At 34.0% G+C, this 17,909-nt stretch overlaps 1 protein-coding gene across 1 annotated transcript in view; it reads right to left on the bottom strand.

Annotated features, from left to right (window-relative positions):
* LOC106666140 (inactive rhomboid protein 1) overlaps positions 1 to 17,909 on the bottom strand; it is an 80,021-nt gene that overhangs the window by 48,321 nt on the left and 13,791 nt on the right. Inside the window, exons 3-4 of the mRNA XM_024229648.1 lie at positions 8,966 to 9,088; positions 6,213 to 6,407 (exon numbers count right to left, since the gene is read on the bottom strand). Coding sequence (XP_024085416.1) covers positions 6,213 to 6,407; positions 8,966 to 9,088 — 318 coding nt within the window. The remainder of the gene's footprint in view (positions 1 to 6,212; positions 6,408 to 8,965; positions 9,089 to 17,909) is intronic.

Raw genomic sequence — 17,909 nt, 5'->3', positions numbered from 1 at the left:
CCGTAAGAGGGGTGATGTCGACTACTAGGTCAATTTAACACCCAACGCATGCAGTTCCAAATCCTTTCCTATAGTCGTTCATTCTTAATTACATTAATTTCTATTTACATATCATTCATTCAATTAGGGTCGTGGAGTACTTGATATTCCGCCACCGACCCTCTTACAACAAACAATCTCGCTAATAATGCATTGACGCTAATAGATACTTTCACCCTCAATACCAGCCAGTTATACAAACTATTATAATTATATACAAGTGAACAACCACGTATCCTCCAAAAATCGAAACAGCGGACCCAAATACTGGCTGTCATGCTCAAGCACAATTCTCAAATCGGGAGGTATTTCTGCGCGATCTCTGTACGGAGAGAAGGAATTGCATCCTTCAATTAGGTGGGACAAATCGCGCAACCTTTCTCTGCATACACTCAAAAGAAGAAAAGTTATTATCATTATCAAAAACTGTTATCTAGCTTTGCATATCTATTTTCTTCGTTTTGTGTTGTTATGCCATTATTAGAAAAGTTTCATTTTGATTTTGACGAGAAAAGGTTGAGAAACGCATCGGGATAAAATTTTTAAAAAATTAAAGAAAAATAAAATCTTAAATACCTTGCTGACGTTGCTTTCGAGGGCTCCAGCGGAGTATAAACGACAGCTTTGAACTTTTCCGCAGACATGATTTCATTTCACCGGTCGGCGCTTTAAAAAAATAACAAATACAAAATCATCCTCATTTCTAAAAAGCGACTGAACGGTTTACACATCACTTCTTATCAGTTAGAATGACGCAACTCGAGAGCTGTCTTCCTCTCGACACTTTATTTGCACCGATTACGAAAACGTAATCGTCGATAATAATATCTTCGAATTATTATTTGTTACACAGTCGTAAGTCAAATTACTTACTTGCTTTATATATGAATAAATTCAAACAACAATTATTTAGTCATAATCACATTAGATTTGCTTTATTTATGCGTGACTCCCCTAGGAAATAAATTACAGGTTATAATATAACAAGCGTGTAGCTAATCAATTAATAGATTTTTTATAAAACAAAAAAGAATTTCTGCACCAACTTATTTTTTGGATGTTTTTTATTTTTTTACATTAAATTTATCTGATTAGTTAATATAATCATGGAATGTCAAATACTTCATCGCTTTATTGTATTGAATGGCAGGTTGAAAGTAAAAATGTTTTAAAGAATGAGTGCTGTATTGTTTGTTTATAATTTGCATGTTTTGCCTATGAAATGTACACGAGAGTCCAGAGAGTTAAGCTCAAAAAGCTTGTCATTGTTCAGTTTTCAGATCATCAATATATCAATTAATATGAGCTTTTTTGGTCTCTATAGCAACCAGTGTTTTAATAAATAAGCACAGCCTCGTCATCCTCGCCAATTCCAGTTGTACCTTAACTGTAACTCGCTTTTTTGAAAATTTTTGTCATGTTAGACGATATTCACTAACACTGATAAAAATTAATTACTGTGTAAAATTTTGAATAGAATCGTCAGTTAAAAAAATCATTTAGCTACTATCATTTGTTTATGAATGAATTAATTTCCCTTTATGAAATGTATGTGTCTCTGCATTTCAACAAAATTTAAGTCGAGCTTCGAAATGTGAAAATATTGTTTTGAAAGATTCGTAAAAAGGAGTTACTTGCGGCAAAGGGTTGCGTTACGCTCGGCTGTTTGATTTTTGATCACGTAAAAGCACCGGCAAGATGGAAAAGCCTGAGTATCTGTATTACATTTTCTTGAGAGTTTTCAACGCAATAAGGCTATCTACCTTATTTGGGGTAGTACAGATTTGAGGGATTTTTCCTCCCAATATCTTTGCATCCGGGTATCTGGTCTGAGCTCACTATGATTAAATAAAATCATAACTAATATTTCTCTTCTCAAACATGCCATCGATGTCTACCGTTTCTAATAGTATGAATGTTATACAAACATATTTATAAAATAATGACATATTACATAAGATATACAGGAAGAGAAAAAGAGATGGAATATTCTTCTTTTATTTATCTATTAACCGCACAAACTGTTTAATGCACAACTTTAGAATAGAATTTTACTCCTTTTCTCTATTTTTCCTTATTTTTTACACTTAAACGAGAGTTGTTATTTTTTGTTTTTCCAATGGACTACAACACGAAGAATTATTGCTTTAATCCATACAGGGCGACCGACATATATCAAGTCCCGCTCACAGCGCCAGACCAGGTTTTTATCAGACTGAGTTCAAGTAAATCGTGTTTTAAGTAAAACTGGAAGACGCTGGAGAAAATACCAAGTCTGACATAGTGTAATAAATTTTTCAAATCAGTAGATATACACAGTACAGATATACATAGTACTATACACAATGCTCATATACAGGGTCAGTTAATTTCTGCCCTCCATTTTTTTATTGGGGCGTTTTTGGGGAAAAACCCGAGACACGTAAACTTTTAATTGTTTTATTTAGTTCCTCATGAACTATAAGTTTCGATCTACCTCTCCAAGATAGCGGGATACAAAGGGGCTTAACTATCTGAAATCGCAAGATACTCATTTTTTTTTAAATCAACGGCGCAAACGGTTTTTAATTTGATCCAACTATTGTTATGTTATACACAAAAAAAACTATTTCCGAACAGTGTTTTTCGAAAAAACGAAATTTTTTTAACAAAAAACTATTTATTTACCATTTTAGCTGATTTAATTTGTACAAAAATACAGGGGAAATAGAAGTTAAACTCACCCTGTATAAGATATTTGCAAACAAATAGATATTATTTACTGTTGTGAGGAGACAATCATATGATTGCAATAGTTGTTATAATGTTTTCTTTTAAGTAAAAATATTGTTGAAAAATATGAATTCCTTTTATCATTAGTTTTGCATATATTTATAGTAAGATATTTAAATAAAATAGAATTAGAAACGAATAACTTCGACATAAAATTTAAACAATACCAAGATGCCATATAATAATAATGCTAACATTTAATTTATGGTAACAGGAAATGCATATTTTTGCAGCAGCTCATAACCTAACCTACTTCAGTAAGGTTAAAAAATGATACGAATCAATGTTTATTCTTAATAATAAAAAATTAGAAAATTATATTATTATTGTAGATTTATAAAAAATAAAATTGTGCCACAACAGCGCTAGAGCATTAAAAGGAACTCCGCTCGTTTTATTGAATTTTATTTTACAAGAGTGGAGCATTAGTTACACGTCTAGCATAAAGAAATTCACTATCTTCACTAGGGGGAAAACCGCAGGGACATTGGCGCTTTAGGCACCTTGCAGGCTTGTCGAGAAAGGTTCGGGGTTAAAGGGTTGAGATTTTGGTCCAAGGTTTTATGGAAATGTGACCTACTTTTTGCGAATTCGGAAACAAATGGGATTTAAAATCTGTGCGGATGAAAAGGTGAGATATGAATTGGAGAGTTTGGGCAGTGGTTCGAAGCGTTTCGTACTGGAGTGACTGGATTCTTTGGAAGATGGAACTCTTGGATGAGCCCCCACTGGTTCAATTCCGTCCGTTCAAATTGATTGTAGTAATATGCCGATGAGGTTTTTTTTTCTATAATGAGAGTTCTCTGGGTTTCAAGTAAATTTTCAGTCGACGTAAAGTCCCAAATAGCGTTGCTGGAAGTGGGAATGAGTTGTAGTATATTGGATGAGATTCGGCGATGAGTAAAGGGCATTAGCTGGAATTCAGTTTCGTTGAGTTTGGTCTTAAATTTTTTCAACCATTCTTCCAAAGAGGAGGATTGGTCCAAGAAGACCTGATCCTCCATTTGCTATGCTTGGTAATTATACTTATTTAAAATATACAAAACAGGAGAATGAACATATAAAACTTTATGTTTGTCTTAAGGTTAATAAGTGAAAAAAGTATGAATTTTAAATCAATTGGTTCAATTGTACTTCATAGTCTACAGAAATTATACATACTTTGTTTTGTAATTTTGTAATTTATTGTTATATTAGATAAATAAAAAGAAAAATAATATATAAATAAAGAATATAGATAATAAGAAAAATAAAAAAGATAAATTTAGCATATTATTTTTAGGGAAGGTCATGGGATTTATTTTACTATGTCTGATCGTCCTTTTCTTGAAGTTTTTTGTTTTACAGGGTCCTTGTTGTTTCTGAAACTCGGGGTCTGGTTTCCTGAGAGGATTCCAGTATCGTCTTCATATGTGACTACTGTACAATAATAAATATAACGTAATACAGAGGGGTACTGTATAAAGTTTGGTAGCAATACATACGCAATAGAGAATGGGACCTAAGATGCTGCCTTGTGGAACGTTTTCGAATGGTAGGTCGAGTAGCTATTGATACGATTTAATATTTATACTTATTTAACTATTAATCAAATTATGTTTTAGTGGTCAATCGACCAAGTTACTTCTTTCAATTCATTATTCTTTTTTATGTAAGGTTTTCGGTTGAGATAAAAAATACTATATTCATACTTAATAACAACAAATAGAACAACGTGATGGTTAATAAAGACATTGGGTGCAAACGAAAAAATTGATTTTAGACCCAACTTTAACCTAATATTAATATATTAGCATAGTATATTATAATATATAATAGCACGAAAAAAAAGAAAATTTCAACGTCATTGTTCACTATTTTTATTATGTATTTTCTATCTGTTTTGTTTGATTTTTAAGTTAATTTTGTTTTGGCGGCGGGAGGTTAAAGTTGGGTTTTACAACTTTGGTATTGTTGTTCTTTTTTGTGTGTTTAGCGTATATATTTTGTCCAATTTTTATTATTTTGGTTGTTTGCTATGTTTATTATTTCTCTTTACTTTTTTTTGAGGGGGGGAACTACATTTTGGCCAGGACAAAAAGTTGAATTACTAGATTAACTCCACTCTTTCTTTTCACACCGTCACCAATTCTTTCCCATTTAATAAAAAAAAATTCTGCATTTTGTTTCGATGTAATTAAAGAAAAAGGAATACCGCCAGAAAACTTATTAAGCGAAGAAGTTTTCAAATTGTCCAAGCTCTACGTTGAATTTTTCCAATGAGGTTGTAAATTTAGTTTTTGTTTCAAATTTTATATTTAGCAGTTTCTGAAAGATTTAGAAAGATGTAGTCGTTTGTTACCAAAAATTTAATTGAAAGTTCTGAAAGGTTGTTTTCTTAAGGGAAATTTAACTCTATTTTCAATGCTTTTTTTTGGATTTACCTAAAAATTAATAATTCAAGAGCTATGAGTAGATTTATGAAAAAATCCTTGTATAGTTGGAAAAAACATAGTGTTGATGAATATCTGCAAAAAAGTTGAGAATCGGACCATGGTTCATACGAACTTTTTTGTTGCATTTGAGGTGTAAGCACCTGACGAACTTTGTCGTAACTTCAGAGGAAAATAGTTCAATTGAGTATTTAAATTTGGCTCTTATGGCAGTGGCTGACAGCAAAAATACAAAAATAAAAGTTATCGAGGTTATCGTAGTTTGTGATTATTAACAGTTAACCAGTGATTGCAAGTCGTAATGTTTTCAAAAATAAAATCTGGAGATTTGCATTTTGCAAGTTGATTTATTTGTTCATAAAAGGATAATATATATTATTGTCGGAAAGGGTATATTAGTTTTATGTTCAACTAGATTTACGGGGAATGTTTTGAAAACTTTCCGGAATTTTCTAGTTTGAGAGCCTATTTGAATGATGTGTTAGTGATGAAGTTGGTTGAAAGGTGGGCGGGGGTTTGGGCCAGCCTTCGTCCTTTTGTCCTTAATGAATGTGCGTGGATGCCGGGGTTTATCACGAGTCCGTCACGCCGCCGGAAGGAAAATTACTTTTCCAATAGAAGACACGTGTTTCCTTCGTGCACAGGGCTCCCATTACACACGCACGGGCGATTCTGAGTTTGAAGTAAATTACTGTCCGGTCTGGACAAGTGTCGCCGGTCAATTTTAAATAAAATTGTGGCTAATTATATTCTACATGGGAAATAATGCAAGGGTAACGAGGTTCTTTATATTATACACAACTGTGATTAAAAAAATCAGTCCGTTTAATGTCGTTATTTTCTTTAGTTCAGCTTGTGTTTGAAGAGATTGTAGGTACATATTTTATCGGAATATGTATTGTTTGTGCATAAATTTGTATAATCTACTTCTTATTTGTCATAAAGGTATCTACAGACTCTACTACTCACCATATCGTAGGAGGATGTTGAAGGTGGTGGCTGTTAACTGGCTGCTGGGTCGGCTGGGGCGGAAGAGACCTTCGACTGCTACAGCAAAGGCTGAGAGGGGCCGGAGATGCAGAAAGAGGAACACCGTCACCAAGTCTCCTCTCTCCGCTATCGCCGCCCCCTCCTCCGCGCCCCAGCGGCGGTGTTCGAGAATATCTGAAATAAATCAAAAAATGTATAAAATGATATTTTCCCTTACATTGTAAAGTTTATTCCAGTAAAATATGGCCGAAGTATGACAAATTGTTTTTCGTTAAACCCTCTCCATCTTTCATTATCCCTAATGGCCTTCGACAGGCACGGTATTTTCATGTAATTTACATCCAAATGTGAAGGTAAGTAAATAGACTGAGGAGGGATTGACTTAGTTTATGCATCTGAAACTTGAAATAGAGTTACCAATCTAATATAACGCGGAATCTTTATGGGAGTTATTTAAAATTTCATTGCGCAAGTGAGACATGAAAGAGTTGGGACTTGAAAGAAGTTCAAGATTCAGTCGAGCGACGATCTCACTTCAATTTATTATGAATGGCTATTTCTGGATTATAGAGAGTTTTCCCGCTGAACATGCTCAAATAATACATAGCTTATTAGATAACACTCATCTTACAGACTGTTAGTAACTGTAAAAAATCTATTTATTTAACTTATCATTTCCCCCTATCCTACTAATCAACAAAAATGTCCAGGAGTCAATTTTTGTTGCAGGTGTACATGTAAAATTCAAGGTACTTTGGCACACACCGCCCTTTGAGAGCTATTGTATACTCCGTTCTGTACCTATACCATACAGATGAGTCCCAATACATTAAAAAAGCTGTTTATTAGGCGTGATTTTAGAGATTGAATTTCTTCTACGTTATACGCCTAGCCTTCCCATCTGTAGATAAGTACAGCATCACAATTTGTTAATGAGCGCGTTGGGGTTCTTCTGCCTTTTCGTAGAATTTGCAAGAACCGTGCTGTAGTATTCTTAAGCTACCATTCAGTCCCAAATGCCTAGTATCTTATAATTATTTATTTCTTTTCTAATCACGTCACAAGGTTTTTAAATTGTTTGTAGAATTTCACTATATCTTGTTTTCTAAGATACTCGTTGGTACAGCTTATAGTACTATACTATACTACTATACTATATAGTATAGTATACTACTAGTACTATATAGTACTTATAGTATTATACTTTGGTACAGTAGCTACCTACTATTGCGTGTCCTGGGACCCAATAAAGTGTGATTTTAACATTATAGCTATGTTTTTGTTTTTGTATTGTCTGTTTAAACTGAATTTAGTTTTAATCTCAATTAATTGAATTTGAGCTTTTTAGCCAGTTTCAGCCGCTTTTCTGCCTCCCAGAATGCTTTGATTTTCGAAATGAAACGGTGAAAAAATAGCAAATCGCTCTTCAAATTCAAGCAAAAAACAGAACGATTTTATTTATAAAATTGCGCAAACAGAAACGTATAATCTTTGGTCCGGTCTGTGTTCGTTTTTAGTAAGTTTCAGGCGGTTTTTCTGCCTTCCAGGAAGCTTTACTGGTACCCGATAAGAGCATAAAAACGGCAAATCGCTCTGCAATATCGAGCAAAACACGAACTATTTGATTTAGTAACGTTAGTAACATTTTTGGTCCGGGTGTCCTTGCTTTCAGTCTGCTTTCAGGCGTTTTTCTCCCTTCCTGCTACCCGATAAAAAGTCTAAAAATGGCAAATCTCTCTACAATGTGGAGAAAAAACCGAACAATTTTATTTATAAACTTTTCCAACCATGATTATCTTTGATCAATCCATCCATCCAATCTCTTTTCCGGCGCTTTTCTGCTTCCCCAACTTTCCTTTTATACGATGAATGGGTCCTACATAATCAAGTAAAAACAATTTTATTTATAAACCTTCACAAACAGAACCCTTATCTCCGCTGGTCCGTCTGTACTTGCGTTTATTCAGCTTTCAGCCGTTTTTCTGTCTCCAAGTCAGCCTTGCTATTGCCGGACGACAGAGTGCGAAAATCTTTTTTCTATATATTTATAAGTCAATTTTGTTGGCCGTTGCAGTGAACTAAGATAACCATCTAAGTGCCGTCACGGAAAACGAAAACGACAGTTCCTCAGTGATGATGGCCCAAGGCGGAAACACGTTTGACTGACAACAAAACCATTGAGTTTAGACGGACCCAGTGCCGGTTCAACATTTTTCACCGACACTCAGACCGACATCCATCATCAGAATTCACTTTATGCATTCTACTAAGTCTTAGGAGAGATAAAGGCCAAATAGGCTATTTGGCCAAAAAAATAAAAACCATCATAGTTATATCATTTTTTACGAAACAGATGCCTTTGCTGATTTAAAATTGACATCTGAGACCTAAATTTTGATAGTCGATCATTTCAATTTAAGAATTTAACAAAACAGTGAAAAAACTGTAGGTTCAATCGTTTAATAAAGGATTAATCAATATTAGCAATGATGTAAAGAATTTAAATTATTTAACTTAAAATTATTAATGATAATATTTTACTGGATTAATTGTTTCATTAAAAACAAAAACATTTAAAACTTCACTAGTTTTGAAATATTTCCCGAAGGGTTTTGTAAAGTTTATAACATGGGTTTAATGTGCACATCCCACCAATTTAGTTAGAAATATATATACACAGACAGCATGTATAAGAATGTATGTACAAAGTCGAATTTATAATTTATACTCACTCTCGTTCTCTAGGAGTCCGAGGGGTGTTGATGTACAAGGTAGCCCGAAAGAGGTCATCGCTATTGTTTTCTTGGTCAAACTCCACGCAGCCCGACTCTGTTGAAAAGTCTGTCTGCACGGATCTGAAACAAATGAAAATACGGTGGATAAGTTACACCGGACAAGGGCAAAGGTGAGAGATACGCAACGTTTGGTCGAACACGTCCAAGTTAAATGGGGACAAAAGCATTGTTTCTAGATTAGTAGGGAGTAACAGCATAATACAAAATCTTCCCGTGTAATTAAACACGTCAAGATTATCTCCAACTCGTGGAATAATTTAACGTTGCATTACAATAAAAGTGGAAATTTATCGCTGTAATTAAGCTTTGAATGGGACTCCCATGTGACCCGGACGGTTGGAAAAGAACTAACAAACACACACAAATCATGTTCGTCACGATTATCGCTGATTCATATTTCATTCTTTGGGCTTTTTCATGGCCGACGGCTGTTCTCAGCTCTTCCTGTTAAGTTGTCAGCGGTTTTAAACTTAAACACTACGCTGTAAATCCGCATTCCTTGTCCGTCGAAAGTTTAAGGGCTAAAGGGAGAAATCCCTACGTCTCCAAATGGAAAGAAACAAAAAATGGAAAAGACAATTATGAAATACAGGCGGAGAAGTTTTTCATGGATTTATTGGCGAAATCAAAATTATTTGACGAAAACCTCCCTCTCGGGAGGATTTGATTGAGTTGTGACTATATTTTTATCTGGAAAGTGTGTCAGCACTTTTGTAAGTAAGGGATAACTTTTACTTTTATTTGTTTGTTTTCTTACAGAGAGTACTTGCGGTTTTTTTGGTTTGCAAAGTTGAGAAGTATATATTTATTTGTTTCTATTCTTCATGATTGCTAGATAAAGTTATCATGGCATGGCTCTATTATATTATACTATTATATATTACTTGATATTGTCTTTTATTTGCTTTGTACTTTTTCTTTAAAATTTAAAATTTCCGCATTGGTTTCAACGTTCACAAGTGCTATTTTTACTGTTTTTCTTTATTCCCATTTTATTTAAATATTTTTATAACGTTATATTGGAGGAAATTTTTATTTCAATAAAATTTAATTTTTGTCTAAAATCAAATTAAACTTAAAATTACCGGGAATAGTCTTTGTCATCTAACTTTTTTTCAGAAATTGACGATATTGTTGTAATTTGCATTGATGTCAAACGAAAATTCTGTTCGCTTTGACAGAATTGCCTTTTGTCCTTCCTTATAAATAAGACAACTCATTTCCATTGTTTTTTCCATTCACTTTCACTGCTCCTTCATTTGTTTTTCATCAAAAGATGTCAATTTTATTTTACCAACTTGTACGGTCAATATTATATTTACGTTGTTAAATTAAGTGTTTACAATAAGTTTAGTTATCTTCTACTAACAGACAGAGGTAGTAAGTTAGTAAGATGTTGTTTTTCAAAGTTCTATAATAAAAAGTTTTTGAGAAAAAAATTAATACAGCATATTTTATATCAGCGTTTTATTGATTTTATTCATTACGATTTGCAGGTTTTGCTTTCAAAATACTTCTTTAGCTGAACTCAGTGATATGTATATACTTATACCATTTCATGTTTATTTGCATTAAATAAAATAATTTTATGGTTTAATACCACGATCAATTAAGCATATTCCAATAATAAAACAGCTAAATTTATAGCTTAATAATTAAATGATTGAAAATAATCAACTATCTGTACAAGGTTTAATCTGCCACTGAAAAATAAAAAAATGGAAATTTAGCTTTGAATAAACATGTACAAATTTTTAGTCGATATTGCTTTAATTATACAGTTGGTTGGCTATGAATCCTTTTAATAAATGTTATAAAGTTTTAATATTTTTATGATGCTTTATTGTTATAGAAAAGATTTGTACAATAGAAATGGGCATCGTCTTAATACACACAATTAAAATAAAATCACACTTGCTCCAGAAGTGCTACAACTTGGGTCCTTGCAGGGAGCGAATAGGCAAGGCACACGACATAAAGCCAGTTCTTCTTCGCAATAGTGGGCTGTCGGGTCCTATGTTCTATTTGGTAAGGAAAACGAATATATTAATATGTTCCTGGTTGTTTTTAACTGTAAGTGAAATCAAATCTCGAGTGTTTTTTAAATAATTACGACGATCGGAAATATGGACCCATTCAAAAAGGAACCAATTTAATTTTAATTAATTTAATTAAACCTTTTTGAACATAACAGTTTATTATATTTTTTGTATTCAAATGACGACTTTACAGTAAATTAATTAATGTTGATGATAATTGATACAATAGTTTAAACTGGTTTGAATAGTAAACTAGAGCTGTTCAAAATGTATTTATCTATGGTTTTAATGGGAAATATTAAATATATAAACTTCTAATGTTCAAGTAATCCTTCTATTTCCCCCTGTTGAACCAATGCAATTTATGATTTATATACTTCAATTGTAAAACCAACAATGACATGATTCGTAATAAATAAACGACTGTCAAAAAGTTGTTATCCGGGGATTTGTCGGCTAACGGAAATTAATAAATTTATAAAGTTCACAATTCCAAGTAACCTCACCATTTCCGTCAATCTGTTGACGATTTATGTCCGACGCAGTAAAAATTAGTGTTTCTCAATTATTTCATCTAGAGTGCTATCTGGGAAGTAATCCCGATAATAAATCTCACCTTTGCTTAATACAAATCCTGAATTTACCTACTAAAATGTACAATTACTACTACTTTGTAATACATTATTCGAACTATTACTGCAAACGTTGTTATCCTTTCTAAATATACACAAAGATCTATTTTATATAGATAATTTTTGTCTTAGTTATAAAACTAATAACGATGACTTATTACTTTAACCGGGAAATTGGTATTTTGGAAGGCAGTACAACTTCATTTGATAAACGTTTCTCTTTATATCCCAAGAACTAATAACATTATTTATTATTATTTAATTATAATTTCTCTGCTATACCCAATATTATAGAGAATTCAATTAAGGTTTTTAGTTGAAATAAAAAAGTCAGTGTCACGGGCGGGATTCGAACCCACGACCTTCGGCTTGATACGCCGCTACTCTACCACTTGAGCTATCGTGACTTCGATCCCCTCGGGCACTAACCTCCCATCTCAATCACACCTTTTGAATTTTGCCTCCTTTTTGCCATTTTTCAAATGTCGGTAATCTATTTGATTCTCGGCGACAAATGAAATAGTCACGGAGAGCTTTAGTGAAGTAAACTTTATTTTAACTCATTAAATTCACTAGTTTTCGTGGTACGCTTGACCAATTAATATCATTCTGTACTATCATTATAGAGAATGTTGGTTCAAATATGGTACAACATAATATGTACATAAAGCACACATAAAATGAGCCATACAAATTACATTAGTTTGAAACATACGTGAAATGAAATTATATTAAATTTAAACTTCAACAGTGCCATCGCATTTTATTGGAGCGGGTAAATTGGTTGACAGTTGGAGGTGGTGTCATAAAATCGTCATTAACTCATTTAGACAGCAGAGTACCCGTCGATAAAATGCGGAACCCAAAAAATAAAATTCGAACCTATATCAAATCCACAAAAACTTCGAGAAAATAATGTTAGAATTAAACCAACAAGGTTCACATATACATAGGCATAAAGGAAACGAAGCAACAGCTATGTACTTTTCATGACTACCAGTAAGAATATTTTGATCTGAAAGACGTCAAAACAAGGAAGTTCATTGGTGTAATATAGAGTTAAACTGGGATGTGAGATTTATCCGTGTGTCTGCGAGGTAATGAGCCTGTAATTTGGTCGCTACCATTCTTTCTACCCTCGCTGGGGCAGGTTTTCAATGTGTCCGTCGTTAAGTTGCTGGAATTTAGCACTCTCCTATCTATTTGATATCTTTTTGAATTGTAATATTTTGTATGGTGTAAATGATGTTAAATATGTTGTGTTTGTTTATTTGCAAGTTTTCAAATATTTTTGCCACTGTTGTATGTCGGATAGTAAATTCCTGCTTGTCTGTATTGTTCGTGATGATTTTTGTTAGATTTATCGCATATTTTGTTTTTTGTCATTGATCCTAAACGAACTTTTATGTTCTTTGTTTTTCTTTCATGTTTATTCTTTCTGCCCCATAGATTTGCCGCAAATATTCCATTTTTATCATTATCCATATTTTATTTTAGCAATTCCGATTGTGTTCGTGGTCTTTAGTGCAGCCTAGTTTAATAAATAAATTTATTAGATTGTGGGTTGTTGTTAGTCTTCGGGGTAAGTCGATTTTAGTTTGTTTTCAGGTTTTATGGTTGGTAAGTCCATGGAATTTATACTATTGTTTTCTAGTTGTGCCGTAAATTGAATATTTTTGTTTAAGAAGTTCAGGTTATATGTGGTTTATTTTGTTGTGTTTTGGACGTCTAGTACGTCTCACGACCTCGCAATAGTGACTTGACTAAACAGTAGTAACACAGACACAACATTGAAGATGGTAAAATGCCGAAACGCGACAAGCGGGCCAACACAGGGAAGCCAAGCAAACCAAAATAAGAGTTAACGACCAAATTATAGAGTCCTTGGTGTACAGAAATAAATTACCCTTCGCGTTGCAGCTAGAATATTCTAAGACCCTCACTAAAATGACATCCCTCTACTTAACAGATTACAAAGAATATCCTTCACACATTTTTGACAGACATAAACGAACTGCTATCAAGCCACCACTTTGTATTCACGGACGGCTCGGTCATAGATGGAAAGGTCGGCTGCGCCGTGTACGACCCATCCCTGATATTCAAAAAATTGATCTCACTACGCAGTCAACTCTCTATTTTTACTACCGAAATGTACCCCCTTGTCGCAGCCCTGGAATACATCACCACGCTGAAAGGTACCAGCTTCAGCCTTATTTCGGACAGCATGAGCTCAATCAGGAAAATAGAAAAATCCAAGATCGAAGAGTTCCACAACATAAAAATACCAAAAATGATTCTAAACGCACAATAAACAAACAGTGGTTAATAGAATAGCGTAACTGGTATTACAGAGGAGCTGCGGGAAGAGCCCAAAAATCCCTGTCCCCAGACTTGCGTCCCATCTCATAGTTTAACTTGGCAAAAACATCCTACAAAAAATTCTATGCGTCAATGACTCGGATTCGCACGAACCACTGCATCTGCGCAGAGTACCTACACAAAATAAACTGTAAGGCAACTCCAAACTGTGGGACCTGCGATGAACCTGAAAGCATAAAACATTTAATCCTTGATTGTCCGGAAAACGAGGAAAATAGAACAGTCTTTCTTGACTGGGTCTACATGCTGAAAAAAGTCAGCAAGCCTTTCAGCTTGGAGAGCTTGCTGGAATCGAGCAGGGAGGATGTGTATAGGGTGATCTATTCCTTTTTGCAGAACAGTGGTGTTAGTGTTAGGCTGAGCTGCCTTACCTGTATCTGATCTCTGGGGTCCGCATCTCCAGCGAAGCGGGAAATTTTGTTCCCGGGCTTTAAGTGAGTTAAAGTTATAACAATAACTGTTCATTGGTTTTAATTGTTATTTTTTATCGTTATCAAATCATTACAAAAAGAACTATCAACATCTAGACTGGTAGAGGAAACCGTTGAACTCATTAATAGGATTATTACCAGGTATGAGAATAGGGTAACCCTCATATGGATACCTGCTCATAAGGGGCACTATGGCAATGAGGAGGCGGACAGCCTGGCCAAGGAAGGATCAAATACTGCGTTTGTCGGGCCACAACCGGTATTTACAAGCACAGCGAAAGAGAGTATAAGTTGCATGAAACAATTCCTTAAAGAATGGAATATGTCCCCCGGATGCAGGCAATCGAAGGAGTTTCTGAAGGAAATCAAACCTAAAGAAGCGAAATGGTTACTCTCTAACTCTAGGAGGGGAATAAGGAGGCTGATAGGTATCCTAACGGGCCATTGCCCCTTGAGAAGACACCTCTTCATAATGGGTACTCTACCAGACCCCTTCTGCCTCTTCTGCGAAACAAAGGAAGAAACGGCTCGACACTACCTTGCAGAATGCGATAGGTATGCTAGGGAAAGATTTGACACTTTCGAAGGAGTGGACATAACCAAAACACTCCCCTTGATAAAATGGTCCACAATCCTTGGGTTTGTGAATAGGTTCCAAAGGTTTTTGCAGGACTCGTGAGCCGACCAGGTCCCGGACCTTTTCGGGATGGGGTACGGGCCTACCCAGGCTTTTAACCCCTCGGGTCCTGGTCGCCCGCCCTGCGTAATATATATCGTTATCAATTGTTGTTTGTTGGATTCTGTTATGTTTCAATTTTGTTGTTGTTTAACTTGTTATCATTGCAATGTAGAGGTTTTTAGTTTGACATTATTTATATTTATTTGCCCTTCACTTGGACAATTGCTAAATGCCTCTGGCAAAGAAAAAAATTATAGAGTTGAAATTATCACGTTATTCGACGAGTTAACTGATCTTTGGGGGCGTCGGTGGCCGCAACGGTTTAGGCGTTGACACGTCGCTCATCACTGTAAGGTGAAGGTCCCGGGTTCGAATCCAGCGGCCCTGCATTCGAACCCGACATACTTACAAATGGGCTTTTTTTCAAAAACACCGGCACCCTGAGGGTTTATGACCACTGCTGTTGCGAACCCTCGTAAAAAAATTAAAAACTGATCTTTTCTTCTTAGAATTAAGGTTTTAATTTTGATTAATACTAAAAACGATCCTGTTTACATTAAGTAAAATATTTAAATTGATTAAATATATGGTTTATAATTTTTTAACTATCAGCTCGTATTAAATCCTCATCAGATTTGAAAATTCCAGTTTATATTATTGAGAATCAGCAGAGAAGTTCGTTTAACACGAGATGCGATTTATTATTTTATTTACCGTGGGAAATTAATAACACATAAAACTAAAGTTTAACCTCTACAGCAATTCCACAATAAATTATATCCATGTAGAATACAAACGGCAATAGATTGGTTTATTATAACAGGAAAATTAAAGGTCTTCGGAATTAATAACTGGTTGGAACTGTACAAATTGGCAGTTCACAGTGGTGCAATTAAAAGGTATCTGATCATAAATTCATATCTCAGGATGGTAAATTAAATTAGAGAATGCTGATGGAATGAGATGCTTTACTACATTTCGAATTCTATTGTCAGGTTTCAATCGATTGAAAAATTACAGTTACATTATTATTTCGTACATCGTATAATTAATAAACTTTTTAACCATCCATTAATGGTAATGTTCATCTATGTAAAAATTTAAAATTTGGTACTGCAATTAGAAGTAACTTACAATTTAACGAAGGGCGTAACAATTCATAGAAGTTTTTACAAGATTATCGCAAATACAATAAATAATTTAAAAGTTTATATTTTAATTATGAAACTTTGTTGACGTTGATTTATGTCCTGTAGTTTAATTAAAAAGTTTGAATTTTTTAAGTTGTTTGTTATAAATAAGCTAGAATTCAGAAGGTTCGTTGCAGCACAGATTAACAAAGTCCCGCCCGAGATACGGCAAAAATTTGGATTTAAAAAACAAAATCACAAAAAATAGTAAAAAAATTCAATAGGTCAAACCAAAAAATTAAGTTGCGCGATTCTAAAGACCTATGACATGGATTCGATTCCAAAAATACCCAACAGCAAGCTTCCCAAGAGGGGTTATTCTAGAACAAGTGCATCTTTCTGGAACGACGTCAGTATCCAGTCCTCGTGTTTATAAACATAAAACAATCAACATCTCACTGGCACTCTCAACACGACACGCAAGAATAGCACACTTCCGCAGAAAACAAACACTTTGAGTGAGTAGAAATACTTTGATTGAATATAAAAAATATATTTTTTTGCATTGTATAAATTCCCTTTTTTCCACATCCTACATGTATTTGTTAAATTTAAACAATGTTTGTAAATCCCAAGCACCAAGGTTAGTCTTTTGGAGATATTTACATTGTCTAAAGGTTTTGATCAGTCAAATCAATCAGTCAATAGAGTAATTAAAAAGGTTTATTTCTTGTAGAAGGTCTTGGGATCTATTATTTTCAGTAGAAGAAGCTTGATTTCATTATCCACAGCCCTTCCACAAGTACCCAAACATAGGTATTTGTTATGGTTCCTATTCACGTTAAAATATGCCTTTAATCAATAGTAAAAATAGACTTTCGATAGAAGTCATACTTTATCAAAAAAATATATGTACAGGAAAATTCAATTTTCTATAATGGTATAGTTAGATAGATTTGTTTTAAGTTTATTTTTAAGAGATTTATGTGAAAACCCGAGGAAAATCTAATTAGTCGATCCGAGCAACGGAATTGTAAATGAATGTGTTTTTCCGAGAGAAACAATACAAACCATCCGATTTCATAAATTATACCGCTCAGATTAGAGGGCTACTGAGTGCGTTTATTATTTTTCACGAAAAATCATCCCTATTGTTTTTTAATAAAAAAGGAAAACAAAACAATACTTTTATCAAAAATTTGGGGTATGCTTGGGCAAACCTTAGGTAATTATTTCCGGCAAGGGAATAAATGGCTTTGTTGTTGAAGGCAATTTGGCCCGGAAGTACTATTATGACAGCCTGGATGTGATTATTAGCCAGGCCTAATAAACTACACACAAATTAATAGAGATAATCGTATTCTTATTCTATTAATTTTAATTAATATATTCTTGTTAGTTGCACAAAACAAAATAGAAAAGTTGTTAACCATGGAAAGACACTATCTTGAACGAGACGTTGGCAATATTATTTTGAAAATGGGTCATCGAAGTCACCGGCAAGTGGATATCGCAAAGGCAGTTGACGTTTCTCAGAGTGTGGTGTCCCTGGCTTTAGCCTTATTCTGAGGGAGACCAGGCTCTAAGA

Source organism: Cimex lectularius, unplaced genomic scaffold (genome assembly GCF_000648675.2).
Source record: "Cimex lectularius strain Harlan isolate CLEC.00 unplaced genomic scaffold, Clec_2.1 scaffold5, whole genome shotgun sequence".
NCBI classification, from domain to species: domain Eukaryota; kingdom Metazoa; phylum Arthropoda; class Insecta; order Hemiptera; family Cimicidae; genus Cimex; species Cimex lectularius.
Note: the sequence above shows the minus strand (reverse complement) of the source record. Positions and strands in the feature narration are given on the sequence as shown.